Source organism: Zonotrichia leucophrys, chromosome 1A (assembly GCF_028769735.1).
Source record: "Zonotrichia leucophrys gambelii isolate GWCS_2022_RI chromosome 1A, RI_Zleu_2.0, whole genome shotgun sequence".
Classification (NCBI taxonomy): domain Eukaryota; kingdom Metazoa; phylum Chordata; class Aves; order Passeriformes; family Passerellidae; genus Zonotrichia; species Zonotrichia leucophrys.
In genome coordinates, this window is record NC_088170.1 from 17,184,395 (window position 1) to 17,209,257 (window position 24,863).

The following is a 24,863-nucleotide window of genomic DNA, read 5'->3' on the forward strand; positions in this document are numbered from 1 at the left end:
CCCACAACTGCACAATGATAGCTGAAGACAGAAGTTCAGTGTCTGAAAACCAATAAATATTTAGGAAAATACCCGTCTCCAAGGAACTAGGAGGTATGTGAACTGTGTCAATCTTTGATGCACTGAGTAAATAAATCTTTAGAATTAACCATGAGATTCTGTCCACACTTTCCTGTTTCACTGAGTCTTGTCTAAGACACCATTACTGAAGCATGTCCTCCTGTAATTTGCATTGCCTTTTTATCTGTATCTAGATGGTCAATGCTTGTGTTCACCCATGCAGGGACTTCTGTGTCCAGTAGGTTCTTGCACCTCAGGAAAATAAAATACTGTTGGACTCTGGAAGCTTTGGAGAGTTTAACTGCTGTGCTTTGAAATGCACCTCCATCTGTCCACCTGAATTTCTGCTCTTGCTTCACCCATAGTAAAAGCAGCACAGGAAAACCCTCTCTTTCCTTAACTTCTCAGGTTTGAGCTCCAAGATAATAAACTTAAACTTCTCAGCTAGGTCAGTATTTTCTAAGTACAAACTACTGCCTGTTATTTCTGTTGCACAGATAAGCACAGGCACAAAAATCCTGATTTACAGGAGTCAAAATTCCAGCACAGCTCAGCAAAAACACTGCAGTGCCTAAATGAATGCCACTGGTTTGGCAAAGGTAATATTAACTGCAAGTGATTTGAGTTTTCTGTGTATTTGGAAATACAAAATTATCCCTTCAACTTAGCTTAAATATTTTGCGGGGAGGGGGGTTGGGGTTTTTTTTGTTTGTTTGTTTGTTTGTTTGTCATTTTTGGGGTGGTTTTTTTTGTTTGTTTTCAAGTAAAACCAAAAATTTCTTATGGCTGTTTCACTAGTATGCAGCAGGATCCGTAACAATTCAGAACCTGACACAAGAAGATGAAAGGCACATTTTAGCTATGATGTTTTCATATCCTTTTCTTTTTTCCTGTTGTTCATTTGTTTTCAGTGTATAAACAATTTTTTCAGGGGGAGATGTTGAAATGTTGGTATCCCTTGCCTAATTTGATGTACAACAGAGCACTGCATTTACTCTACATGGTATCAGAAATACTGTTTTATTTTACTGTTTTAAACTTTGTCAAGCTCTCTGGAAAATGATGATGCTCTCTATCTTTTAGTCCTACTCACTTAGCTGCTGCTGGAGGCTGCTCCTTGATGCTGTATCTGAACTTTCTGACTCTTTTTTTCACTCCTCTGGCATCCTCAGTGAGGAGCAAATCATCAGAAGCCATGGCTTTGCAGTGCACCAAGAGCCTGAATCTGGCTCCACAGCTCCCTTCTGCCACAGCCCCAAGGCAGAAGAGCAGGAAGAGGGATTTCTGTAAAATTCTTCAGGTCTTGGAACAGGAACCATCCTCTTGAAGTGTCCATACCTGTTTATTTTCCAAGATTCAGAGTTTCAGAGGGAAAGGAAGGCTGTGCTTGTATTTACAAAGCTTCGGTTGTTATTTTGAAGACATTCAGTAGCCCATGGAAAATGCTGCTTAGCTCCAAAAAATAGGAAATTGGAAACTTCTTCCTTCATAAAAGACAAGTTTTAACTCACTGTGGGCCTGAGCAAGTTGAAAGCATTTGATTTGCCTTTATTGAAAAGATTAAAAGCACATAGAGGGAATGAGAAATAAAATGGATATTTTTAATTGAACTAAATCATGGATATCTTATGCATTCCTTGCTGTGATACCCGGCTCCCCATTTGAAAGTTGCTTTTGTTTTTGTCACAACGGAAAGTTGATTGGACTAATCTGCTAAAAACTCAAGCTTTTAATTCCACAGCATCATGTGCCCAAAAGCCAGGCTAATGCTGAGACACAATGTGATGAAAGTGGGTGGAGAGAGCAGATAGGAAAGGTATAATGCCAAGAAAATTTTCCATTTCAATGCTGCACCAAGGGGTGGGAAAAGCACCAGGAAAATCTGAGCTGTTTAGGAATCTGAGGTTGGAATTTTAGCTGGCTCTGTAGATTGTCTTCAGGTCTACCATGTCAGTAAGGGCCAGCAGTCTCTGGACTTCTCCGTTTGCTTATTCCTGAGGTATTTGAATCAATGTGCTCATATTGCTGAGAGCCCCACAATAGGAGATAACGTGCCACAGATCAGCTGCCAAGGTTTTTTTTCCCCCTCTTTTTCTGCTGCTTCATAGTAAGATGCAGATGATGGAAAAATGAACTGGCTCATCTTGGCAGCGGGCAGTGCTGCATTGCCATCTGCTGCAAAGCCAAAGGTGCTCCAGCATGGAAGATGGAGTTATAGGAGAGAGCTTGTGAGGGGTTTTGAAGGAAAGGAGGGCTGCAGTGGAGTCAGAATGTTTTGGATTACCAGTTCTTGCTAAATATCCAGAGTAAATGCAATATTCCTCATGTCACAGAAGATCCCTCTGGTTTATAATTGCATCCAGGACATCTCTGCTGGCAGGGAGCACCATTTCCCCCCAGCAGGGACAGAGAGCTGGGAGTTCCTGCTGCAGCTGGGGAGCTGTCTAGGAGCAAAAAAGAGCAGCACAGCAGGAGAAGCACTAGGAAAGGACCCGGGAAAGCTTTCTTTTCTTTAGAGATCAAAGCTGGACAGAGCCAGAGGTCATGCTCCATCAGGAACAAACAGTACTGTTGCTCCCTCTCCAAATTCCCAGCTGTGTTGCTGAGTGGCAAACTGGAGATTTTTATATTTTTCTACTGGCACAGTATCAGGGCCACCTGAATTACATATCATATGGACATGCAAACTCTTGCTCCTCAGAGACTACGGTCTACAAAGAAATGGCAAGATGAAAGATGGGAAGGGGAAGAAAAGTGTGAGGACCAAGATAATGCTGCTGCTGCTGAGGCTCACAAGTGAGAACCAGGGTTCTGGGACTAGAATCCATCTACAACTTTATATAGGTTTTAGGGTTTATTTTGTGTATAAAAAAAAAAAAAGATTACCCTTTAACCAGAGTTTGTTTACAGTATCTTTTCAATACCAGTTTTTCTCTGCTTCTTGCAACATGTTTGAATTTCATGGACTTATAGAATGACTGGACTTGGAAGAGACCTTAAACATCATCCAGTTCCAACCCCTGTCATGGGCAGAGACACCTTCCACTATCCCAGGTGGCTCAGAGCCCCATCCAACCTGGCCTGGAACACTTCTGGGGATGGGGCAGCCACAGCTGCTCTGGGCACCCTGTGCCAGGGCCTCAGCATCCTCACAGAATTTTTTCCTCATATCCAGTCTAACTCTACTCTGCGTCAATGTGAAGCCATCCTGTCACTCCAGGCCCTTGCAAATAGTCTCTCTAAATCGTCTTTTTCCTTTTAGGAAAGGAGATATGAAGCTATCAATCCCCCTACAAAATAACTCTCGGAGCTCATGGCCCCAGCAAGTGGTGGGTGTACATGTTTATTTGCTTTTATTTTTATACATTAAAGTGCCTCAGGCACAAAGAGGTATAAAAGCCAGAGCATAAATTCACCTTTTTAAGCTTACACAATATCTTAAGGAGTGTCATTTGACAGAACTATAGATCTGAATAATCTCCTTTCCCCTGCATGCTGCAGAACAGAGCTGTGAGAGATGCAGGAGCCACTGCCAAGGAACCTACAGTAAAAATATGCAAAGGGAAAAAGAACAGATCACCACAAGAGTGCATAAACCAAAAACCCAAGCAAAAATAAATTCACACACACTGTGCAAAAGGTATCTGAAACCATCTTTCACAGTTTGGTTTTACCTTCAAAAGCAGCAGCATTGAGGCACCATCTTGCTGATTTCAGCCCATTTTCCAGCAGGACATATCCTCTGAAAACAAGCAGATATTTTCTATTGCCATTTTTTTTTTTTTTTTAGAAAACAGGAAGTTGGTTGTGCTGGCTCAGATCAATAAACTGTCAGTCAGAGGAGACCTCCTGCCTTTATTCCTGGCTTGTGTTTGATGCAAAGCTCCTCCTTGACTTACTTTCCTTGCCAGATATGTAATGATGCCAGTAAGACACATACATTACTTGCAGAATCCTGTGGGGAATCAAGGCCCGCCATAAACCATAAGTTTGGACTACCAGGATGTCAGATATTAAAGCTACAGCTGCAAGTGAGACAGAGCCTCAGCCACACCTTCTTGAACGCAACAGCATTATTCCATTGATGAGACCCACTGCAGAATTTCCCATGGCTCAGCTGTCTCTGTGGTAGGTAAAAATCATTCTTGTGCAGAAAAAACACACAGGGTTTATGAATCACTTGAATGTCCCTTAAATCCTCAAAGCAGGGATTAAGTAGGACTTAAGAGGAACATATGACTTGTGCTTGTCCTCAATACATTGGTGATTTTCATTTTATGTGAGGAAATAACTCCTTTGACTGTTCTGTGTTTATTTGGCACTAATGTCCCTGGATGTCTTTGTTGTTTCCCTGGCTAGAATGAAAGAGCTGCCTGGTCTGCTCCTACAGCTCTTCCTCAAACAGGGTTTCACAGCAAAAGCACCCTCCAACCCCTGCTATGCTAGCTCCTAGCAGTGCTCTGATTAATTTACTGCTCCAAGTCGGAGTTGCCAGATCCTCCCTGCGGCTGGCTGAGTAGGTGGAGCTCTTTGCCTTGGTGGGCAGGCTGGCAAAATGAATCTTTGCACAAGTGAATTTGATTTCTGTACCACTTCCTCCTTAATGGGGAGGATTCTCCTTTATCTCCTTCAGTTGATTGTTTCCTCGGATTTTGCAGCACAAAGGTCAGAGTTCTGCTCCACGCTCTGATTTTCCAGCTGGTAGCAATCCAATGAGATTTGCACAGTCACAGATGCCTGTGAGTTAGAAGGGTGATCATTCTTTTTACAAGATTAACTCTAAAAGTTCACAGCTGGGGACTACTCATGATTTGTCATAAATTTAATAAACTGCAGAGATCAATTAAAGAAGGATTTGGTTTATGTTGAAATACATTACTTCCATACATTTTTTTTCCTATGCCATTCACCATCCTTAGTTACTATATTTAATGCATTTTCAATCTCTGCCTTTTCCCCACAGTATAAGATACCCAAACACAGAAATAGTGTTACAGATAAAGATATCATCTGCTATCACTTCTTAATGATTATATTTCTATCTCTTTTTATCAATCAAACAAAACATCATAATTACTTTTCTGCTGCTTTGCAGTTGTAGGAAATTGGCTTCAGTGAACCACACAGTGACCTCAGACAGGTCTAGGTAAAATTTTCATAAGGGAACCTGAAATACTTCCATAGTTTGGCAACTCTAAATAAAGCTATATTCACTCACAGGAGAAAACGGATGGACTTGCCATTTGTAAAACATGCCAGGATACTGGAGGCCTGTGTGGTTGGGTGTTACCTGTCCTTGCAGCTAGGTGAGGATTCCTTTCACTTCACCCATGCCATGGCAATTTCCATAGGTAAAATGTTGCTTGTGAGGACAGAGGCAAGCACCACTTCTTGTTTTTAACCTGTAAAATAGTTTATATTTTTAAGAACAACAACCAGTTTATGTTTTTAAACTGTATCAGTAAGCATGAGGGAAATCAAAGATTATGATTAGGACAGGCTTTGAATCCAAATGATCAAACATAGATTCCAAATGATCAAACATGGATCACCTTGAGGTTTCAGGCAGACAGCAAACTTCCTTCCATGACAGGGTTTTTCTGGCTCCTGCCACACATCCCAGAGATCTCTGCCAAGGGTTCTGTTGCTTTGGGGATGTGGCTTTGACAGTGATTACCTGTTCCAAAGCATATATCAGGATGTAGGAAAAGCAGATATTTGGTAAGACTGGATGAGAACAGTGATCTGATATTCTGGCTCAGATGTGGAGCATCCCAGTGCATGTCTTCACCTCTCACATGCAGGATGTTTGTGAGTAGCTGCTGGCAAGGCCTTTTTCCGTGTGCTGTTATTTTTGCCCAGCAAATCCATCTTACCCTGCTCACTGCTGCCTGTCCCTTGTTGATAAACTCTTCCTGGCATGACTCACACTATCAATGTATTTCTCTGCTACACAGTACAATGGGATCATTATCCTGGGATCGGTCCTCAGATACTGCTGAAGTCAGAAAATACTGCTATAACTGTTGCATATTAACTTGCTGACTGCTGCCTTGAGGCAATTGGACACAGACAGGAGGTGTGTGATGCATGTCCTTTCTCTTTTCCTACATAATGCACAAAGATTTGAAAAGCGGGACATAACGAGACAAAAGCTTTAGAAATTGTAAAGTCAAGTGATTTGTAAATAACTCAGCAAGTTGCCACATAGGGAGGGAGAGATTTGTCTGAAGTGTAATGACCCTACTGCAGTGTTCTCACTAAGCACTCAGAGGTATTTTAAACACCATGAGACTTGATTTTGAGACTTCAAGTGAAAATAAATCATAAAAAGAGGTGCTCAAAACTCAAGAGCTATGATCTAACAAAATGCTTAAGGAATACAACCAACAGGAGGCAGACCATACTCTACTGCCACAGCCAGCACAGAAGAAGTTCCAGAAAGGGAATAGGTCACCAACTTCTCGAGTCCAGAACAGACCCTGGCCCATATATAAAGTAGGACAAGACACAAAAAAGCAAGACTGAGAAGCTAGAACAACAGCAATGTCCAAAGCTCAGGAAAAGATGAGACATTGATGACCTGGTAGTGTCTGAGGGATGCCTCGTGGCCTTCATTTTGGGTAAGACTTAGAATTATTCTGGAGCACTTAAAATCACCTGGGGACAAAGCTTCAAAGCATCTGGGTCTTTCATTTTAATATGCAGTAGCCGCCAGTGTTTTTGTTTACTCAAGTTCTTTCTTTTTCTGTAAATAATTGCTTCTGCTTCACTTGAGCTGTCTCTCCAGCAGACGAGAAGCTTTCTGGGCAGGCAGGTCAGCAAGAACCCTGTTCCCGAAAGAGGACATGCAGCTGTAACTCTATATTTGGGCTCTAAGGCAAGTATATGTTTGAAACACACCCTGTTAAGCATTTTTGCCTCTCCTGCGTGATGAAAATAAAGCGAGAGGAAGCTCTGCTGCCAAAGCAGCTCTGCAGAGCAACCTGCACTGGGATTTTTCATCAGCGAAGGACAAATGTAGCAGGGAGCATTTCCAACCCTCTGCCACAGACACTTGAACTACCTGCTCAGCATTTTCTGCCCTTGTGTGGTTCTTTCAGGCTTTCTACAAGCTTAGAGCTGGGGCTGAAGATCCTGAGTCCCCCAAGAGAAAAGGACCCCTTATGGCCAGGCTTTTGTTGCCCTCACATCTTTTACGCTACCCCATTTCCCATTAGTGCAGCTCTGCTGCACAAACACCTTGGTGCTGATGATTTCTGGTTTGGTCTCTGCTCAAGCTGTGTCATGACATTTCTCCCAGCTCTACAACTACCTCTGGCCATCCTTTAGCACTCTCCTGCCACTGTAGCTGCTGCCTATGATCCCTGCCAGGCTGCAGCTGCTTTCCTTCAGCCTTTCCTGTGTTGCTGCTGCTCTCTGTCTTCATATCTGCTCCACTCTGAGCAGCAGATGCCATTGACCTTCTGTTTTCTCCATTTCTTTATTGTGAGTTTCTTGATAGTGTAACTGCTTCTAAAGCCTGGCTGCTGAACTGCAGCCCACCCTCCTCTACACGTTTTCTTCAGTAGACGCATTGGACATTCCCTGTTTAGTCTTAGGGAAAAAGCTTTGCTGGATCCCAGCTTATGCAGGTAAGGATCACTTTCCTGACTACCTTGTTTTGACTATCACTCCCTGCACTGTTTATGCTGCTAACTTAGTTTGCTCTCACTCCTCTTCATTTGTGATACCCATGGCAAGACATCTGGTGCTGAAATCTGGCCTGTGAAGTGCTGAATGGCACAAATTTTGCTGCAGAGTGCTACAAGCCGTGTCAGAGCAGGGGATGCAAGGCCTGTCAGAGAGTGGGAAGCCACTGCTCCTCTCCTAATGAACTCTTGCCAGAGCTTCCTCCAGAGCCAGCTTCCAGCAAGCCAACCATCCATCTCCTGCCCTATAAAATGACCATTTGCAAAGGTGTCTTGGAATGGTAGGAAGATCCCAGCTGATCAGTGTTTACCCTGACCATGCTCTGCAGTGCACATTGGTGCCTGGCCAGTGGAATAGTTGGGCTCCAATAAAGCACCCTCTATCCCTAGGTATGAAGTTATTCATTTCCTGATGGCAGCTCTTATATCCTCAGGGATTACTGCTTGCCCTGCTTTAAATAAAAACCCCATCTTGCACATGTGCACACACACACACACACACACACACAGAGACACAAACACTCAATCCTTTGCCTAGTAAGGAGACGGGCAGTGCCTGTGCTCCTTCTTCCTCCCAGCAGAGCTTCACTCTCCGAACACAAAGTGGTTCCATGCCTTTATCATCACACCCAGACAGCTTCCAGGAGCACTTAGCACTTCCTCAGCATACTCTCCTTCTGCTGGAGCTCATGCTGCATCTCCCTACCATGCCCCAAAGTGACACACTGGGATTGTCCTACCCCCTGTGCAGGAGCAGCAGCACCTTGTTTATCTGTCAGGGCTCCACCAGGAAGTGCTCCAGGTGCTGACTTTGCAACAAGGTCCAAGCTTTCTGTGGCTCTGCCTGTTCCAGGGGTTTATAGCAATTTGGGACTGATGCCCTTCACTGGATTGCCTTTACCCTATCACATGGGGCCCTGACTGCTGCCAAATCCTGTCTCTGTGTGATAACTTCTTCAATAATTCTTATGTCCTGAGAGGCAGGAGGACAAAAAGAAGAATCTAGTAGTTTATCTTCTCAATGAACAACTAGAAATCCTTCACCACTTTTGCTCTGGACATTTCCTTTATGGCTCTAAGGTTTTTGAGGTATAATTGGAAACACTGAAGAGTTCATAGACATCACTGTACTCTGAAAGCTTCAGCTTATCTGCATTCAGTTTAATATACTGTTCTGAGGGTCTGGAAGCATGACTAGGGCTCCTTCTCCTTCAGCATGTCCAGTTCCAGTGGAAACTGCCCCTCAGCCACTGCCTTGGTGCTTGGGAATCCTTCCACAACATGTCTTAGCTTCTGCTGGAGAACACATAATGATGATTCCAGCATTCACACTCTGTCAGGTATAATAAAGACAATCATGAATCCAGTGTAAGATGCTGCCCTGACTCCTAAGAAACACTGAACACTTTTGAATTTGATACACCTAATTGAGCCTGACTTCTATTACTGCTGAAGACTGGTGACTTCAATCTTGTAGACACTGGTTTGGCATGAGTGTGGATTCTTGTTTTATGCAGCTATTTCTTGTTTTTCTTTTTCACTGCCACTGATGTATAGTCTGTTCCTTTCTCTGTAGGTCTCTTTACTTCTCTCCTTTACATCCTTCCTTTTCAGGAATTTTCCCTCAGTAACACTGAGAATGCCAACAGACTGCCATGTTTGGTTGCCTGAATTTCAGGTCTGCAGTCATCTTTTGAGGCAGGGACCAGCCTGCTTAAACAATAAGGCAACAGTTTTTGGGAAGGCTAAAGGAAGCCCATGAGGACTTCTCCCTCCACATGGCTTGCTCAGTGATGGATGTGAGTGGATTCTCAGTGTCCTTTATCACAAGACCAAGTGATAATGTGCCATATTTCATGGCAGCTCATCAAGAGATTGCAACTGTCCACTGGCCTTAAAATATCCTTACTGTAAACTCTCAGTCCCATTGCTGCAGTCTATCGTTGCTGTCAATGAGTGTTCCCAGAGCTCTGTTGCAGGGGACCTTGCAGCCCAGCTAGGGCTAAACCCAGCTCTGATTTTGTAGGGTAGATGTGATTATGGCTACGGCAAGACTGGTAAATTATTTGAGCGCTAGGAGTAGCCTGTTATGCCTTGAGTTCCTAAGGCACACTTTGATGTGTTTGTTCAGCCTGGAGAAGAGAAGGCTTTGGGGTGATCTCATTGCAGCATTCCAGTGCCTGAAGGGAGCCTCCAAAAAAGAGGGAGAGAAACTCTGGACAAGGCCTGGACGGGACAAGGGGCAATGACTTCACACTGACAGAGAGGAGGTTTAGATTGGATATCAGGAAGAAATTGTTCCCTGTGAGGGTGGTGAGGCCCTGGCACAGGTTGCCCAGAGCAGCTGTGGCTGCCCCATCCCTGGAAGTGTCCAAGGCCAGGCTGGATGGGGCTCTGAGCAATCTGGGATAGTGGAAGGTGTCCCTGCCCATGGCAGGGGCACTGCAATGAGATGATCTTCAAGGTCCCTTCCAACCCAAACCATTCTATGATTATGGGATTCTATCACTCATCACCACTCAGCCTCAACTTGGGGCTTCCTAACAAAGCTTACTGTTTCAAAAACACCACCACTTCCTGATTCACTCTTGGGCAGCTTGATGCCATATGAGGAGGGGCTTTGTTTAAATGTGTGTCACAATCTTTTTTTATCAGGTGGAATCATTCTGCAATTGATTTCAGACAGGAGCAAACTCAGGCTTCCCAAAACTGACTTCTTGATTGTGTATTGCAAGGACCCACTGTAAGGACTGGTTCTGCGCTTTTACAGGAACGTGCTTTCTCTGGTGGTGCTTTGTCCTCCTCAGGTGTTCCCTTCTCTGACAGTGGTGCTTCATGTGGTACTCACCCGTCATGACACAGGGAAAGGCCACTCTCTGCTCTCTGCACTTGGTGGCCAGCAGCATTCTTGATAAATATATTCTTGCTGTGGTGCTTTTATAAAATCTTGTACTAAGTCATCCAATTATGGAAAGTCAAAAGTGGCTCCCATTAAGTGTGTTAAAAACCTGAATATGTGTGTTAAAAACCTGAATATGCTCAGGGCTGGCACTTTGTTTCTACTTCTGATTATAAGAAGCTTTTGAGGAGGACAGAAGAAACCTCAACCCCAACCTAATACAGAACATTTTCTGTTCTTCCCTGCCCAGCCATTCTCCTATTGCCACACTTTGCACCTTTCCAACCCAATGATGTGGGATATAGAGGCAAGGCAGGGGCATCCTTTCTCTCCAGGCTGGTCCTAATGGCACAACTATCATATGAGTCAAGGCAGTTTCTGCTTCCTTCTTCACAGCAATAACTCCCAAGCTCTCCTCTTCCCTCTGTTTAGCAACAGGACTGGTTCCACTCCTTGGCTTTTTTGATCACAGAGAACCCTTATTTAAGGCTTTAAAAGGGAACAGGACAAAAAATGAAATTATATAACAAGAGGGAACCAAAGTCATTGTCATCTCCCATCAGCTATCAATATTCTATGAAGCATGAGATTTGATTATCCCAGTCACAAAAAATGCAAAAAAAATGTTGCCTTCAAGGAAGAAAACCCAACTGTCAACACCACAAGCTCACCTTTGGTTCCATCTGTTGACTCTTTCCATGTAATGAACCAGAATGATTGACAGACCTTCTGCACAGCAAATTGGGGCCATAACATCTCACTTTATCCTCTGCCTCCCAAGGCCATTAAATGAGATGTATGGTGACACCTGCACAACTCATTGGTGGCTTTAGGCAGCTCAAAACGGAGCTATATTGTTTCCAGGTTGGTTTCCATGCTTAGATGGATTGGGATTATAGTGCCTGTGAGGATCCGTAGTATTCAAGCAACCAGGACATCCTTTACCATTGGATTTCACAATGTTTTTTATCACACAAAATGTCTCTTTCGGGTGAAGAAATTTTGGGGGCCTCTCAAGACACTCACAGGAATGCTCAGAAATCCACTGTGCTTCTGCATCCATTGATTTCAATCAGGATTTCCCAGGTTCCCTGGTGACAGTATTTAAAGACTGTTTCACTGTGTAAAGACAATGCTCATTTTTTTAATCCTGTTTCAGATTCACATTCATTCAATACAATTTTTTTTGTAATCCTCACAACACACAAGGACTTTTAATCAACAACTCAATTCTTTCTTTCTAAAACGAAAAACAAAACAAAACAAGAGAAAAATGCTGTTCTTTCTCATCACAACAGTACCACCAGACTTCTCACCACAAAAAGCTGCAAAGTTTTTTTGCAATTTTTAGTTTCCCTTCGAAAAAATTTTGTTCCTGAAGAGAAGTTCTCAGTGTGGCTCTTTGGGGGGATGACCAGTTCAGCTGCTGGCCATTTTCTGTAATGTAAAAGGTAGGAAACAGCAGCAGCCTGACTTTGAATCTGGCAGCAAGTTAGATTCTTCTTCCATTCCTCAACATTTAATTGAAGCTACTTAGCACTATAATGTGTAACATACGACCTTCTTGCAAGCCCTAGTTACACTGCTCATTAGTCTGTGTACTTTAACAATATTTTATTGACCCTATGGCTATTAGCCCACTTAGAAACATCCCTCCCTTCCAGCATGACTGCCTGTCAGTAATGGTAGTTAGATTGCAAAGAGAAATTCCACAGTTCAAAGCTATTCAAAATGAGGAGGGGGGAGAGCAATATCCCAGTTTGTCCTTTAGCTGTAATGGAAAAACTAAGGTTGCTATCACTCCTCTTTCTTATTTCTCTGCCTGGTGTGCACACAGCTCCCAATGAGGATTAGGGTTCTGCTGTGCTAAGGCAGCTCTCAGAAACCAGCAGCCTAAGGAACTGTGACAGGCACAGGAAGCACTTTTAAAGTCCTGTTTTCCAGATGCAAAAGCAGAATGTATATCCTTGTCTGCAATCCTGCAGAAAGCCAAGGGCAGAGCAGCACCAAGAGCTGGGGCCTCTGCGTGTCAGATCTGCATTTTCAGCCCACTCCTGAGCATCCTTTGGGCTGGGACAGAGGGACAAAGCGCTGCACTGGAGGCGGGGGAGCGCTCACTCACAGAGCTCCTCCAAGCACACCGAATGCAGAGCTCCCGCAGCCCGCTGTGTCACCCAGACATGGAATTCACTGCCATAAGAGGATGTTGACTCGAAGGCTGTCACTGAGTTTCTCAAGGGGTTGAAAAACAGCCTGGTTTGTTTAGGTGATGGGACAGCCTTTCTTTTTTGGGGGGAGTTTAGTTTTTATAGGGTCTAGGGATGCAGGGTCCAGAGCTGGGTGCTGATGCTGAGCTGCTGAACTTCAGACAGAATTGTGCTTTATTTTTCTCTGGAGGAAGACTCTCTCTTTTTATTTAGTGTTTTGACTGTTTTACCCGGGAGTGGCAGAAACAGACGTTTCTCTTGCTCACAACTTCACCAGAAGTTTCTCACAAAACTTTCAGCATATGTGATACTGGAAAAAAAGCCAAAACAAACCAAACAACAGCAAAACCCACCCTTGTACCAGGCTAGACAGGAAATCTGTTTGTTTCTTTGCACTTATGTTTCCATAGGGCTGGTGAATGCAGCATGCCAACTAGTTGTGATTGCAGCACTGCCAGGGGTAGAGGACTTTAAGAATGGTTTTTGCTCTAGTAAAAAAAATTAAAAATTAACCACAACATCATCAAAAAACCTTACCCCAAACAACAAAACGTGGGCATAAATAAGGAGAAGGGAAGAAGAGACAGAAACGACCAGGGAGGTCAGGTGGTTAAGTATTTTTGGACTGCCAAGGTGGTGATCTTAAGTGAAGATAATGTATTATGCAGTGGAAAGCTAATGAGACCAGGTCTGTTAAACACGGACTTGGTGTTACTTAGCTCTGGAGTGCTTCAAATTACACAGGCACGGGTTGTATTTGATCACCGCTCCCGCCCTGACAAAGTGAGCAGCAGGCTTTTATATAATGTAAGTGATCATATACTGTGGGGAACAATCCTGTGCTGGCAGGGGAGGCCAGCTGATGACATAATGGGTCTTTTTCATCTCGAAGTTATGTGATTCATCAATTAAACCAATTTGGTGGGATAAAGCAGCATGAAAGGGCACTGTCCCTGCCTGACGATTAACCCTCCCAATTCCACCCGTTCCGCTCGGGATTTAGCCTCCGCCAATGTGTCCAGGAGGCTCCGCTGGCGCAGCCCCGTTCGGTACCGAGGCGGGCCGGGGCCGGGGGGCTGCGGGCACTGCGGGGCAGCCGCCGCCCTCCGGGGCCGCAGCCGGGCTCCGTGCGGGCTGTGCGGCCCCGCTCCGCCGCAGCTGCTGCGGGGGCACCGAGCGCTGTCCCGCCGTCCCTCGGCGCGTCGGGCGGCGGCTGCTCGGCTCACCTGTCCGGGCCGCCCGTGCCTCCCCTGCCGGCTGCCCGGGCTCCCGCTGGCTCCCGCAGCCCCATCCCGGGGCCGCCCGCATTGCGTCGGGGGCGCGGCGCGCAGCGTGCGGGGGCGGCCGGCCTGGGGGCAGCGCGCATCCCTCCCTCCTCCGCCGGCCCCGGCCCCCGGCTCCCCCGCCCTCCCGATCCCCGAGCTGCACCAAACAGCTCTCAGGTTTCTGCTGATACTGCAGCGTCAAGAAATGGCTCGAGTTTGCTCCTCGCTCTTATGCATTCAGCTGCACTCTCGCTCCTGCCACACGCGTCCAGCTCCTGCCTCCTCCTGCCTCCGCCGCTGCTGCTGCCGGGACGAGCCAAGACCGACTCCGGGGATGCGGCTGCAGGGCTGCGGCGCTCTGACATCTCCTCCGCCGCCGCTGCCCAGCGCCCGGCTCCTTTTCCAGCTGTCCTAAGACAAGAGAGCTGGAGAGGCAGCAGCTATCTAGGACTCCTTGATTTTATTGACTAACTCAAGCCTTTTGGAAAAGGTACTTTGCGCTCTTTGCCACGCACACCCCCCACCCCCCACTGCGGTTCTCAGCAGAAACTAATTAAACCCACTAGCCCTTGTGCAGCCTAAGACAGTGTATGAATATTTCAGTGTCTCGCAGGCAGCCCTGTAAAGCGATCGCTGCGTTATAAAGAGGGGCGCAAGAGGAGGAGGAGGGTTAAGTTTGCCGCTGCGGTTTTTGTTTTGGTTTGGTTTTTTTTGGATGCTGCTGCAAGGCGACTTGACGCATTCCGGCACTGGCTCCTACTCCTGAGCGGCGCGTCTCACCCGGAGCAGGTAAGGAAAAGCCCCTTCTCCGTGCCGACGTTACCCTCGATTTTGGACGGTTTGGGTCTGGGATGTCGACCTCCCTCCCCTTGTCTCTCTCTCTCCCAGTTACATTTAGCTGCTGCAAAGCAGGAGAGGAGATGCCTTGCCTCCCCCCCTCCTAATCCGCTCCCCCCCCTCCAGTCGGTGTGGTGAAGTTGTCAGTGCTCAGCTAAGTCTCCACAGCAGGGAGCGCGGTGCTCGAGAGCCTCCTTTGCAGGAGCTGACCCCGCTGAAGTTTCCCGGGAAGCCCTCCCGATGAGTTCGGGGCACCTTCCTGCTTTGGAGGCCCTGGTGCATGTCCAGGGATGTGTAGGAACGCGTAGAACACCGCATGTACTGCTGTAGTGGGCAGAACGGGATGTTCCTGCTGATGTGAAAGCCAATCCATTGCGCCTGAGTGTGTGTGTGTATGTGGAGGGGCTTGGGGGCTGGTTTATTCTGTTTCTCTTTTCCCTGGCAGCCTCCATCCTGCAAGTGAGCTTTATGCCTTCAAAGCAGAGTGTTTCCATCCCTCTCTCCCTCCCCAGCACAAAAGAGGAGAGGACCAGGGCAGTAGTGGTGGTGGTGGGAGGGGGGAAGGAAGAGGCAGGTGATGGAAATTTGCTGAGTTGGCATTGCAAGGACTTGCCTCCCAGCCAGCCCGTGATTTATTTATTTATTTATTTTATGTGTATGTGCGTGTGCGTGTGTGTGTGTGTGGTAGCTTCGTGGCAGCAGCTGCGGCGATGGTGAAGCCGGCAAGAAAAGTGGACGGATCGAGTTAAAGGCTAAAGGAGACGGCTGGGGAGGGGAACTCCAGCCTGGGGGTGCACTCCATAGACCTTCAGCCTCCCGGTGTGGGGGACAGGACCCCTCACCTTACCTGCCCTCTGCCCCCCCTAAAGGTACTTCTTCCCTCTTTCTTCACCCTCCCATCATCCCTGATGCCTCTCCCTTCATCCCGCCTCTCTTTTCCCCTTTTGGGTATTTCCATCCTTTAGGCTCCCCTTCCACCCCTTCCTCAAGCTCCCCAGCTCAACCCCCTCAACCTCCCCCACCTTGAACTGCCCTGGGTCTATCTGTGCTTCTCCATCCTCCTCCTCCTCCCTTTCCCTCACTTTCTCCCCTACCCCTTGGTCCCTTTCCTCTGTGCCACCATGACCGTGATGGCTGGAGAGAACATGGATGAGACTTCTGCGCTACCTGGCCACCCCCAGGATAGCTACCAGCCCGCTGCCCACGACGACCACGAGTGCTGTGAGCGCGTGGTGATAAACATTGCGGGACTGCGCTTCGAGACACAGCTGAAGACTTTAGCCCAGTTCCCCAACACGCTGCTGGGCAACCCCAAGAAGCGCATGCGCTACTTTGACCCCTTGCGCAACGAGTACTTCTTTGACCGCAACCGGCCCAGCTTTGACGCCATCCTCTACTACTACCAGTCTGGGGGGCGGCTCCGCCGGCCCGTCAATGTCCCCCTGGACATGTTCTCTGAGGAGATAAAATTTTATGAGCTGGGCGAGGAGGCCATGGAGAAGTTTCGAGAAGATGAGGGATTCATTAAAGATGAGGAGAGACCCTTGCCGGAGGGGGAGTACCAGCGCCAAGTGTGGCTCCTCTTTGAATACCCAGAGAGCTCTGGGCCGGCAAGGGTTATTGCCATAGTCTCTGTCATGGTCATCCTCATCTCCATAGTGATCTTCTGCCTAGAGACATTACCTGAGCTGAAGGAGGACAAGGAGTACACAGTGCACCGCACTGACAACACCACCCAGGTCTACAAGTCCAACATCTTCACAGATCCCTTCTTTGTTGTGGAGACCCTGTGCATCATCTGGTTCTCCTTTGAGCTGGTGGTGCGCTTCTTTGCTTGCCCTAGCAAGACTGATTTCTTCAAGAACATAATGAACTTCATTGACATTGTGGCCATCATCCCTTACTTCATCACCCTGGGCACTGAGATGGCCGAGCGGGAGGGGACTCAGAAAGGAGAGCAGGCCACCTCCTTGGCCATCCTGAGAGTCATCAGACTGGTAAGAGTCTTTCGAATCTTCAAACTCTCCCGGCACTCTAAGGGCCTCCAGATTTTGGGACAGACCCTCAAAGCAAGTATGAGAGAGCTAGGTTTACTAATTTTCTTCCTCTTCATTGGGGTGATTTTGTTCTCTAGTGCGGTATATTTTGCTGAGGCTGAAGAACCTGAGTCTCATTTCACAAGTATCCCTGATGCTTTCTGGTGGGCGGTGGTATCCATGACCACTGTGGGCTATGGTGACATGTACCCTGTGACAATTGGAGGCAAAATCGTAGGCTCCTTGTGTGCCATCGCTGGTGTGCTGACAATTGCCCTGCCTGTACCTGTCATCGTGTCCAACTTCAACTACTTCTACCACCGAGAAACAGAAGGGGAAGAACAGGCTCAGTTACTTCACGTTAGCTCCCCTAATTTAGCATCTGACAGTGATCTCAGTCGCCGCAGCTCCTCCACAATCAGCAAATCTGAGTACATGGAAATCGAAGAGGATATGAATAATAGCATAGACAATTTTAGAGAGGCTAATCTCAGAACTGGCAACTGCACTGTAGCCAACCAAAACTGCGTTAATAAAAGCAAGCTGCTGACTGATGTTTAAACAAACAAACAAAAAAAACCCAAAACAAAATCCCCACTCACAGCTTGAAGACTTTAGTGACACAGTCACACTTTGTAGATGCTTTACTGATAGTCTTTGAATGCTTTATTTACCTCGTAAATGCATTGTTGCATTGCAAATCTTTGCTCTGCAATAAAGAAGCTTCCAGGATCCATGAAAGACAAAATTTTGTTTATTTTCAAAAAAAAACATTTTCCACCTGGCAAATTATAACCATTTGAACTAGTTTAGTTTTAAGCCGTTATGATGTAGACCTAAACTTTTCCTCTCCTATCTCCTCTTTTTTTTTCTTTCACTTTTCTTTTTTTTTTTTGATAAAGCTATCTTAAACTAAGCAAGACAGTTTTTAGAGCTATTAAGCATATGCATGGATTCCAGTAAAAATATTCTGCAAAACTACACAGTTGCAAGACAGTGCATCAGATAATAATAGTACAAAAAGATCAGCCAAAACTTGTGGCAAGCATTTGCCATGGTGTTTATGAAGGAGTGCAAATTTTCCTTCCGCCCCCTCTGTGAAAGATTCCATCCTTCCAACCTACAGATCCACACAGCACCTTATTAAAAAACCTCTTTTGCTCTCCGTAGAAGAAATATCCTAAAAGGAGAATAACAAACAAAACTGAAGACAAAACATCTGCAATGCTGCTAAGTCCTCTCACATGCAGATGATAGGAACACACTTTGCCCCTGCTCCCCGTTTGGAACTGGATACAAAACTTTAAGCCCCTCTGTTGCAAGATAGCACAATGGAGTTTAATATAAGCATGTTTGAATTTGATACTATTTATTTTATGATCGCATGCTTGAAACGTTACCTCAGTCAATAGCGGATAAGCTTTCGTTTGAGCTGAATCTTCTAAAAATAGCTCCTTTCTCTTCTCTTTTTTCATTTCTTTTCTTTTTCTTTTTGATTTGCATTCACCAGAAGTGCACTCCTTAATTTATTAAATCGTTGACTAGTAATTTAAAGTACTGTATTTAAGTGCGTATGTTAGTCAAAGGGGAACAATAACTTTTGGAGATCAAAGCATGTTCAAATATTCAGCATTATGGCCTATTTGATTAAAGTGTAACTTGAATTAATTAGTGCATGAATTCAATGATAATAATAATAATAATAATAATAATAATAATAATGATGATAATAACAACAATAATGATAACAATAAAAACAACAAAAAAAAGTGCTTGATAGACAGAGGGCCTGAATTAACTGATTAGAGAAACCTGATTGTTTCCTGCATTGCTCAGGGAAGTGTGTTGGCTTTTGTCCAGGCATTGTCAGAAGGGAACATATCCCATCTCTTAAAGAGAAAGCTATATGGAAAACTAACAAGTCAAGTTATATATAGCAACAGCTAAAAACCTAGTATCCTCTATAGATGAAAGGTGCAGATGCATGCTTTTTGGTGCATTCTCAGAATGTAAATGAAACTTATCTATTACATGCATCCGAATTGCAGCAGCTGGTTTCTTTTGCAGTCATCAGTTGAGACTTTTTTGTATCCCCCCAAAACTCACTGAAGAGACCCAGCAGATTGATTGAGAGAGTTGTGCAGTGCCTTTATCTTACACCCCCCAAAACTGCTGAAAGTGCCTCCAGGAACTGAGTGGATCAGAGACACCGAGGGAAAGGATGAGGAGTCAGTCCTGTATGTCAGGAGTGTCCTGTGCTGTCTACTAGTACTGCATGGAAAGGTTCAGGGATAGAAAGATCAAGTGTGAGTGAGAGGGATGCAGAAGAGGCAGGCAGAGATCACCAGTGCCCGTGGAATACTTTCCTTCCCTAGCTAGGCTGATGTTGCAGGGCTCTGCATTAGCTTCTGCCAAATAACTCCTAGTTGTGTGCATGCAAAGCTTCAGATTTCCCCGGTTTGTTCATAAAGGCATCACTGCCATCACTGTATCAGCCCTTCTTTTCCCTGAGGTGGCTTTTTGGCAGCTTGTCTCTGTAGGGCAGGGTGCAGGAGGAATGGGAGCCTGGGCATCGCCCAGTCAGGCAACCAGACTGAAGGACTGTGCTCTTCTTTCCCTTGGGTTCCCCAGCAGGTAGATGGGAAAGGCTTTGCCAGGCCCTCCCATCCCTGTCTGCTCCATCCTCTTTCAGATCTTAGATCCCATCAAAGCCTTTGAGCCATATTCTTCTTCCTGGTCGCTGGTCTTACTGTACTTCCATCATTTCCTGGTGAGGGAAGCAATGCTAGGAGAAGATATGTTCTGCAACATGCCAGCTTTGACTGCTAGGCCCTGGAAGATCTGAACAAACATATAGGCACTAATCTTAATTTTTCAAATGACAAAGTTGAAGATCTTCATTCTGCACTTAGCATGTGGCCAACTGCTGTTGAACACATCTCCTTCCATGGTGTACAGATCCTTTCCTCCCCTATCTTTCTGATATATGTATATATGTGTATAAATATATATATATATGTATGTCTGCTCCTGTGTGTGTCACATACATATGCAGGCACATGTATATATAAAATAAAATCAAAGCACTTAAAACCCAACCCTAACTCTGCAGTTACGCACAAGCTTGACCTGCCAGGTTTTCAGAAAGACTTGACTTTATTTCTCACTGTGTGACTTCTGTGAATCTTAGTGATGAGAAAGATCAAGAACTGAAGGAGCTCCAATTCCTGCAAGAAGTGCAAAGTATCAAATAGAGCAGGGCATTACATCGTCTAGGTAGATGTTGTAAAGCTTCTTTCCTGTCCCCTGCTCATGCCCTTGCCCTTTGTACACCTCTCTCCCTGTTAAAGTCCAGTGGTCCTGATCTTCCCAAACTCTTGAATCATAAGATATGACTTCTGATATCAAAATGGACTTGAATGCTGCACTCAGCTTATAAAACCACCATCTGACTAAACTAAACAGCAATAATCAATTCAGTGCTATGGGACCGATGATCAGAAGGATGCATCTGGGAGATGAGGCCTCACTTGGGTACCTTCTGCCACAGCTGGGTGTGCACACCTTAATTTAATGTGCAGAGTGATGATCATTCTGCTTATGCAGAGAGAAAAGTGCTGCATGCAGCGATTCTTTGTCAAGAGACTGGGACCGATCATAAGAACTCATGGTTTGGGGAGCCTGAATGTTGCTTTGTCCATTTATAGCTCACTGCAAAGGATCTCAACCCATATGGAGTACAGGAATTAATCTCATGTAGCATAGGCATGCATTTTTGACAAGTTTGACACAAAAAAATAACAAAAACAATGTTCTTACTCCCTTTACATGGGAGTGCTGAAATGTCTTTGTGGGCCTGAAGGTGCACTTAACAAACTGCCTGTTCTTATCAGCAAGTATCCCTTTTTTATTTCTTTATTTCTTTCTTTTCTTTTTATATATATTTTTTTTCCTTTTGGCCCTTATGTTTCTTTTTGCTACACATGGACTATAAGGGGTTTTTTATGTAACTGGAAGAGGACTGGAAATGAGCTGATGGCCAGTGTAGTGCTTCTCTGAAAGAATTCCATTGGTAGGTACCTCCTGGAAGTAATGCCCACGTTATGCTGGACAGGGAACCCAGTGGATATGGCAGTCTTTAGTTTGGTGAGGGGAAGAAAGCTTTTCCAGCAGGAGTCATTCCCCACACCCTCACCACCACCCACTGCTCTGTCCCTCTCTGTGCTTCTTAACTGGTCCTGTGCAGCTTTTCCTTCATCCACTCAGGGAAAGGGGTGAGGGAATTTACCTGGCAAGGGCAAGACAGCAGTGCACTGCAGTGCAGAGACAGGAATGGAGCTGAGAGTCAGTGGGCAGGAATCCCATAGACTGGTATCCCTGCCAAAATTCCCCATCTGGTTCTACCATACTTAGCTCTAGAACAGTAGGGAGAGGCAGAGGGGCAAGGGTGAGAGTGAAAATGAAGGACTCTGTACCCTGTTCCTTCACAGAACCCAGGGCTTTCTGCAAGACTGCCGAGAGCTCAAACCCTCTGTGTGGCAGCTCCAGCACAGGCCATGAACTGGATTTAGTCACCTTCATGAGGAAGCTGGGGTGCAGTTAGCCAGGCTGTGAGTTCACAGCATACTAGCAAACCCATACAGATTCCCTGCATGGGGTGTCCTAAGCCTTATCTCCACCGGGGACTTCAGGAAACCTAATCCAAATTAATGAAAGGTGTGCATTTAAAGTAGATTTGTTAAACTGCTTTAAAGCCCAGCATGGACATTCTGTTGCAGTATTAAAGCAACCTTAATCTGATTTGGAGTCATTCTTTTTGAAAAGGAAGTAATCTGAATTGAATTAAGGCTGCTTTAATTCTGAACACAATGGGGCTTAATGCAGTTTACCTCATCTGCCTCACAAGCCCATTCAGACAGATAAGACTGTAGTAATCATTAGATGTACTGGAAGTGACCCCATTGTGCGGGGGGTGCCCATGTGCACCAAAACTCTTGGTACATGAGTGCTGCAGATTCACAGCCTGGCTTACTGAGGGGAAAACTAACACTTGATCCTGGTGCCAGTTCTGGTGAGTCCCTCCTTTTGTTCCTGGTTTGCACCACTGCTGCCGTTGAGGAAGCCGAAAACAATTGTGGTCCAAGGAAATTAATTTCCACTTTACAGAATGGCACAGGTGCTAGCCTGATGTACTGTTAGTCACATGGACGAGCACTTCTGAGACAGAATGAAGCACTGAAGACAGGACAAAATTCAGCCTAAGTCCTCTTGTTTGCAGCAGTGGTTTTTGCCCACGCACAGATTTCAGAGATCAGACGCTTCTTAACAAATCAGCTGTGTGTCATTCATTATAGGCTGCAGGTGCCCAAACTGACAGCAGTAGCAGTGGCAACTTGTATTGACGGTTTTTTCAATACCAAGGGACAATTGTTTTCATTAGGCAGAAGTACAGGAAGTTAGTTTCTACTGTGAGAGAGCTGCAGCCCAAGTGGAACCTCAAAACCTGCTGATTTTAAGGAGCTGAGGGCGTTTCACTTTTCCACAGTCCACACTTGAACAGTGCAGTTTCTTATATGTACATTTATTAAACAAAACACAACCAACACTAGGTCGGGAACATCAGAAATGTATTAGAAAAAGGTGGAAAGTTGTATTTTAGAACAAAATCTTCTGCATACATATGCAATACATGGAGAGAATGTATTCCTTTCCAAATACTACCTTGATAACTATTGCTTGAGGGGTGCCATTCTGGATTAATCTTTTCCCCTAACCTGAAGAAGAGGGAGGTACTGCAGCTTTTCCAGGAATGGTCTGATCCTGTAGGCTTCCAGCAGCCTGACGACAGTGTTCCTTCCTCAGAGTAATTTCAGACTCACAGGGACGCAGAGTCAGCTCCAAGGTGTGATTTAGCCTCGGCAGCCGCAGAGCTGGACGGAACTCGAAAGCTGTCCTTGCAATTGCACAGCAGGGCGAGTTTGTCCCAAATCTGCCTCCTGCAAGTCTGGAACAGGCTCGTTTTCTGAGATTCTTTAATCAGGGACCTACACTTCAGTTTTGGTTGGACTTAATTCAGGCTGAGCTTCTTTTTCTGTTTTCTGTTCTGGCTTTACTTAATCAGGTGTAGGGAATTTCTTTTTCCTGAAATGCTTATCAAGTATTCTTAAAGGAGTCAGTATTTGTATCTGCAAAAAAAAAAAAAAAAAAAAAAAAAAGAAACTTCAGGTGTTCTACAGTTTCACTCAGTACAGGTGAACTTGCTACCAGTGAGGTCAACAATTTATGCTGTCAGGGCATAGCATGCTTTGATGTTTTCAAAGGAAATAAAATGAAACTGAGGTCTTAACTGAAATTTGTCTCAATGTTTCTGTTAATATCTGTGTAATTCTGCATATTTCACCTGTTCACAGGCTCTAGCAAATGTCACTACAAGTTATATATTAAAAAAATCATCATCCATTTCTAGTTTCTATAATAAAATGAAGACGTTGCATTCAGTTCTTTTAGGTGCATCAGTCTTTGATCCATGTTATTGTTTCAGTGACATTTCTATAATGTAATTGGGATCAAATGTATATTTTACTTTTGTACAAAAGTAAAAATGATATTTTTATGACTAAATTCAGCAAACCCTTACCTATAGCCTGCTATGATGAAATATTTTTTTCCTTTCCTTTACATGTAAAACATTGTGTTTTTTGCAGTATGTCGGTTTGAAATGAATAACTAACAGCGGTCAATAGAACTGTAAATGGCCTCTCAGACATACCTCTGACTTTAAAGATCAAATATTGCCGATGTGAAAGATATAAACTGAATAGTCTCCATATGAAAGTGCACCATCAGGGTAACAAACCATTTAAGCTGACACAGCTGTACTTATTTCCACCATTCACCAATCGCTTATACTTTGGATGAAGTATGTACTTCATTGTCACATTACAGCTCATTTTACTTCCAAATAGTGAAATTGTTTGACTTACCATTTTTAGAACATCTGATGTTATGAGTTCTTAACTATTTGAAATGCATAGTTTTCATCTATGCAATTTTACCTGCTTCTGTACTCGTTCATCTGTTCATACTTGGCATCAATTAAAGATAATTTTTAAGGATATTACCCAGGTTTTAATCTGTCTGGTTATTTTCTGGAGTCTGGTTTCTCTGCTGTCACTATTGGCCATTTCTGTCTGAAATTGATGATTGCTTTATTGATGGTTTTCCTACTGACTGGTATAAGAAATGGCAATGCAGTGAGTGGGAAATGTGGCTGTGGGCTTTGAGAGGCTTGTAAATGATTACTCAAGCTTTACAGTGCAATTAATCCAAAGGCTTGGTTTGTGCAGGCTTTGGACCTAGCCCTGCATAATGTTCTGGGGCCAAAGTGTGCTGCACTCATTAATGAGACATCACTCAGTCCCACCAAAACTCAAAATCACGTTAAACCTACTGGCCATGAGCACTGACTGCATCCTCGAAAGGTTTGTGGGTATTAATTAACATTACCATCTGAGTGCAGACTGGTAACCAGGTTTCAAACCATTGTGTGACTGACCATGGGCTTTGGGTTGGGTTGGATGTCGGCAAATCCAAGTGAGTTGATGTTGTTTTCCATGGAAAATTGCTTTATCACGGCGTGTTTCATGCAGAGCGTGCTGGGAGAGCCACGCATGCCATGTCCCAGTGTTGCATTGTTCACAAAGGAGGCAATGACATGCATGCTCGTTATTTTGTGCCAAAGGTGTTGTGTGCTGGGAGTCCACCTAGAGATGGGTTTTTTAGGAGATAGGGGCAGTTTCCAACAGTGGGATGCACACAGAGTGCTGATCACACGTTGGTGAAAGGAAGTGAAAATATCCTGACCTTAC

At 45.0% G+C, this 24,863-nt stretch overlaps 2 protein-coding genes across 3 annotated transcripts in view; both read left to right on the top strand.

The window, feature by feature from the left end:
• Positions 1-14,773: 14,773 nt before the first annotated feature.
• On the top strand, positions 14,774-24,115 carry KCNA1 (potassium voltage-gated channel subfamily A member 1). Of its 2 annotated transcripts, none has more exons than XM_064701770.1 (2): positions 14,774-14,911; positions 15,648-24,115. In XM_064701770.1, exon 2 carries the CDS (start codon positions 16,081-16,083, stop codon positions 17,554-17,556), a length of 1,476 nt encoding a protein of 491 aa, XP_064557840.1. In that variant the 5' UTR covers positions 14,774-14,911; positions 15,648-16,080; the 3' UTR covers positions 17,557-24,115. The 2 variants fall into 2 exon arrangements, with proteins under 2 accessions (XP_064557840.1, XP_064557841.1); XM_064701771.1 differs by having other exon boundaries at positions 14,813-14,911; positions 15,925-24,115.
• The window catches only part of LOC135442219 (very long chain fatty acid elongase 4-like), an 87,415-nt gene continuing 77,397 nt past the window's right edge, over positions 14,846-24,863 (top strand). Inside the window, exon 1 of the mRNA XM_064701772.1 lies at positions 14,846-14,911. The gene's annotated coding sequence lies outside the window, so the exon portion shown is untranslated. The remainder of the gene's footprint in view (positions 14,912-24,863) is intronic.

What these genes read in the sequence shown, in the direction of transcription:
- KCNA1 (XM_064701770.1), top strand. Translation starts at nt 16,081, where the DNA reads ATGACCGTGATGGCTGGAGAGAACATGGATGAGACTTCTGCGCTACCT.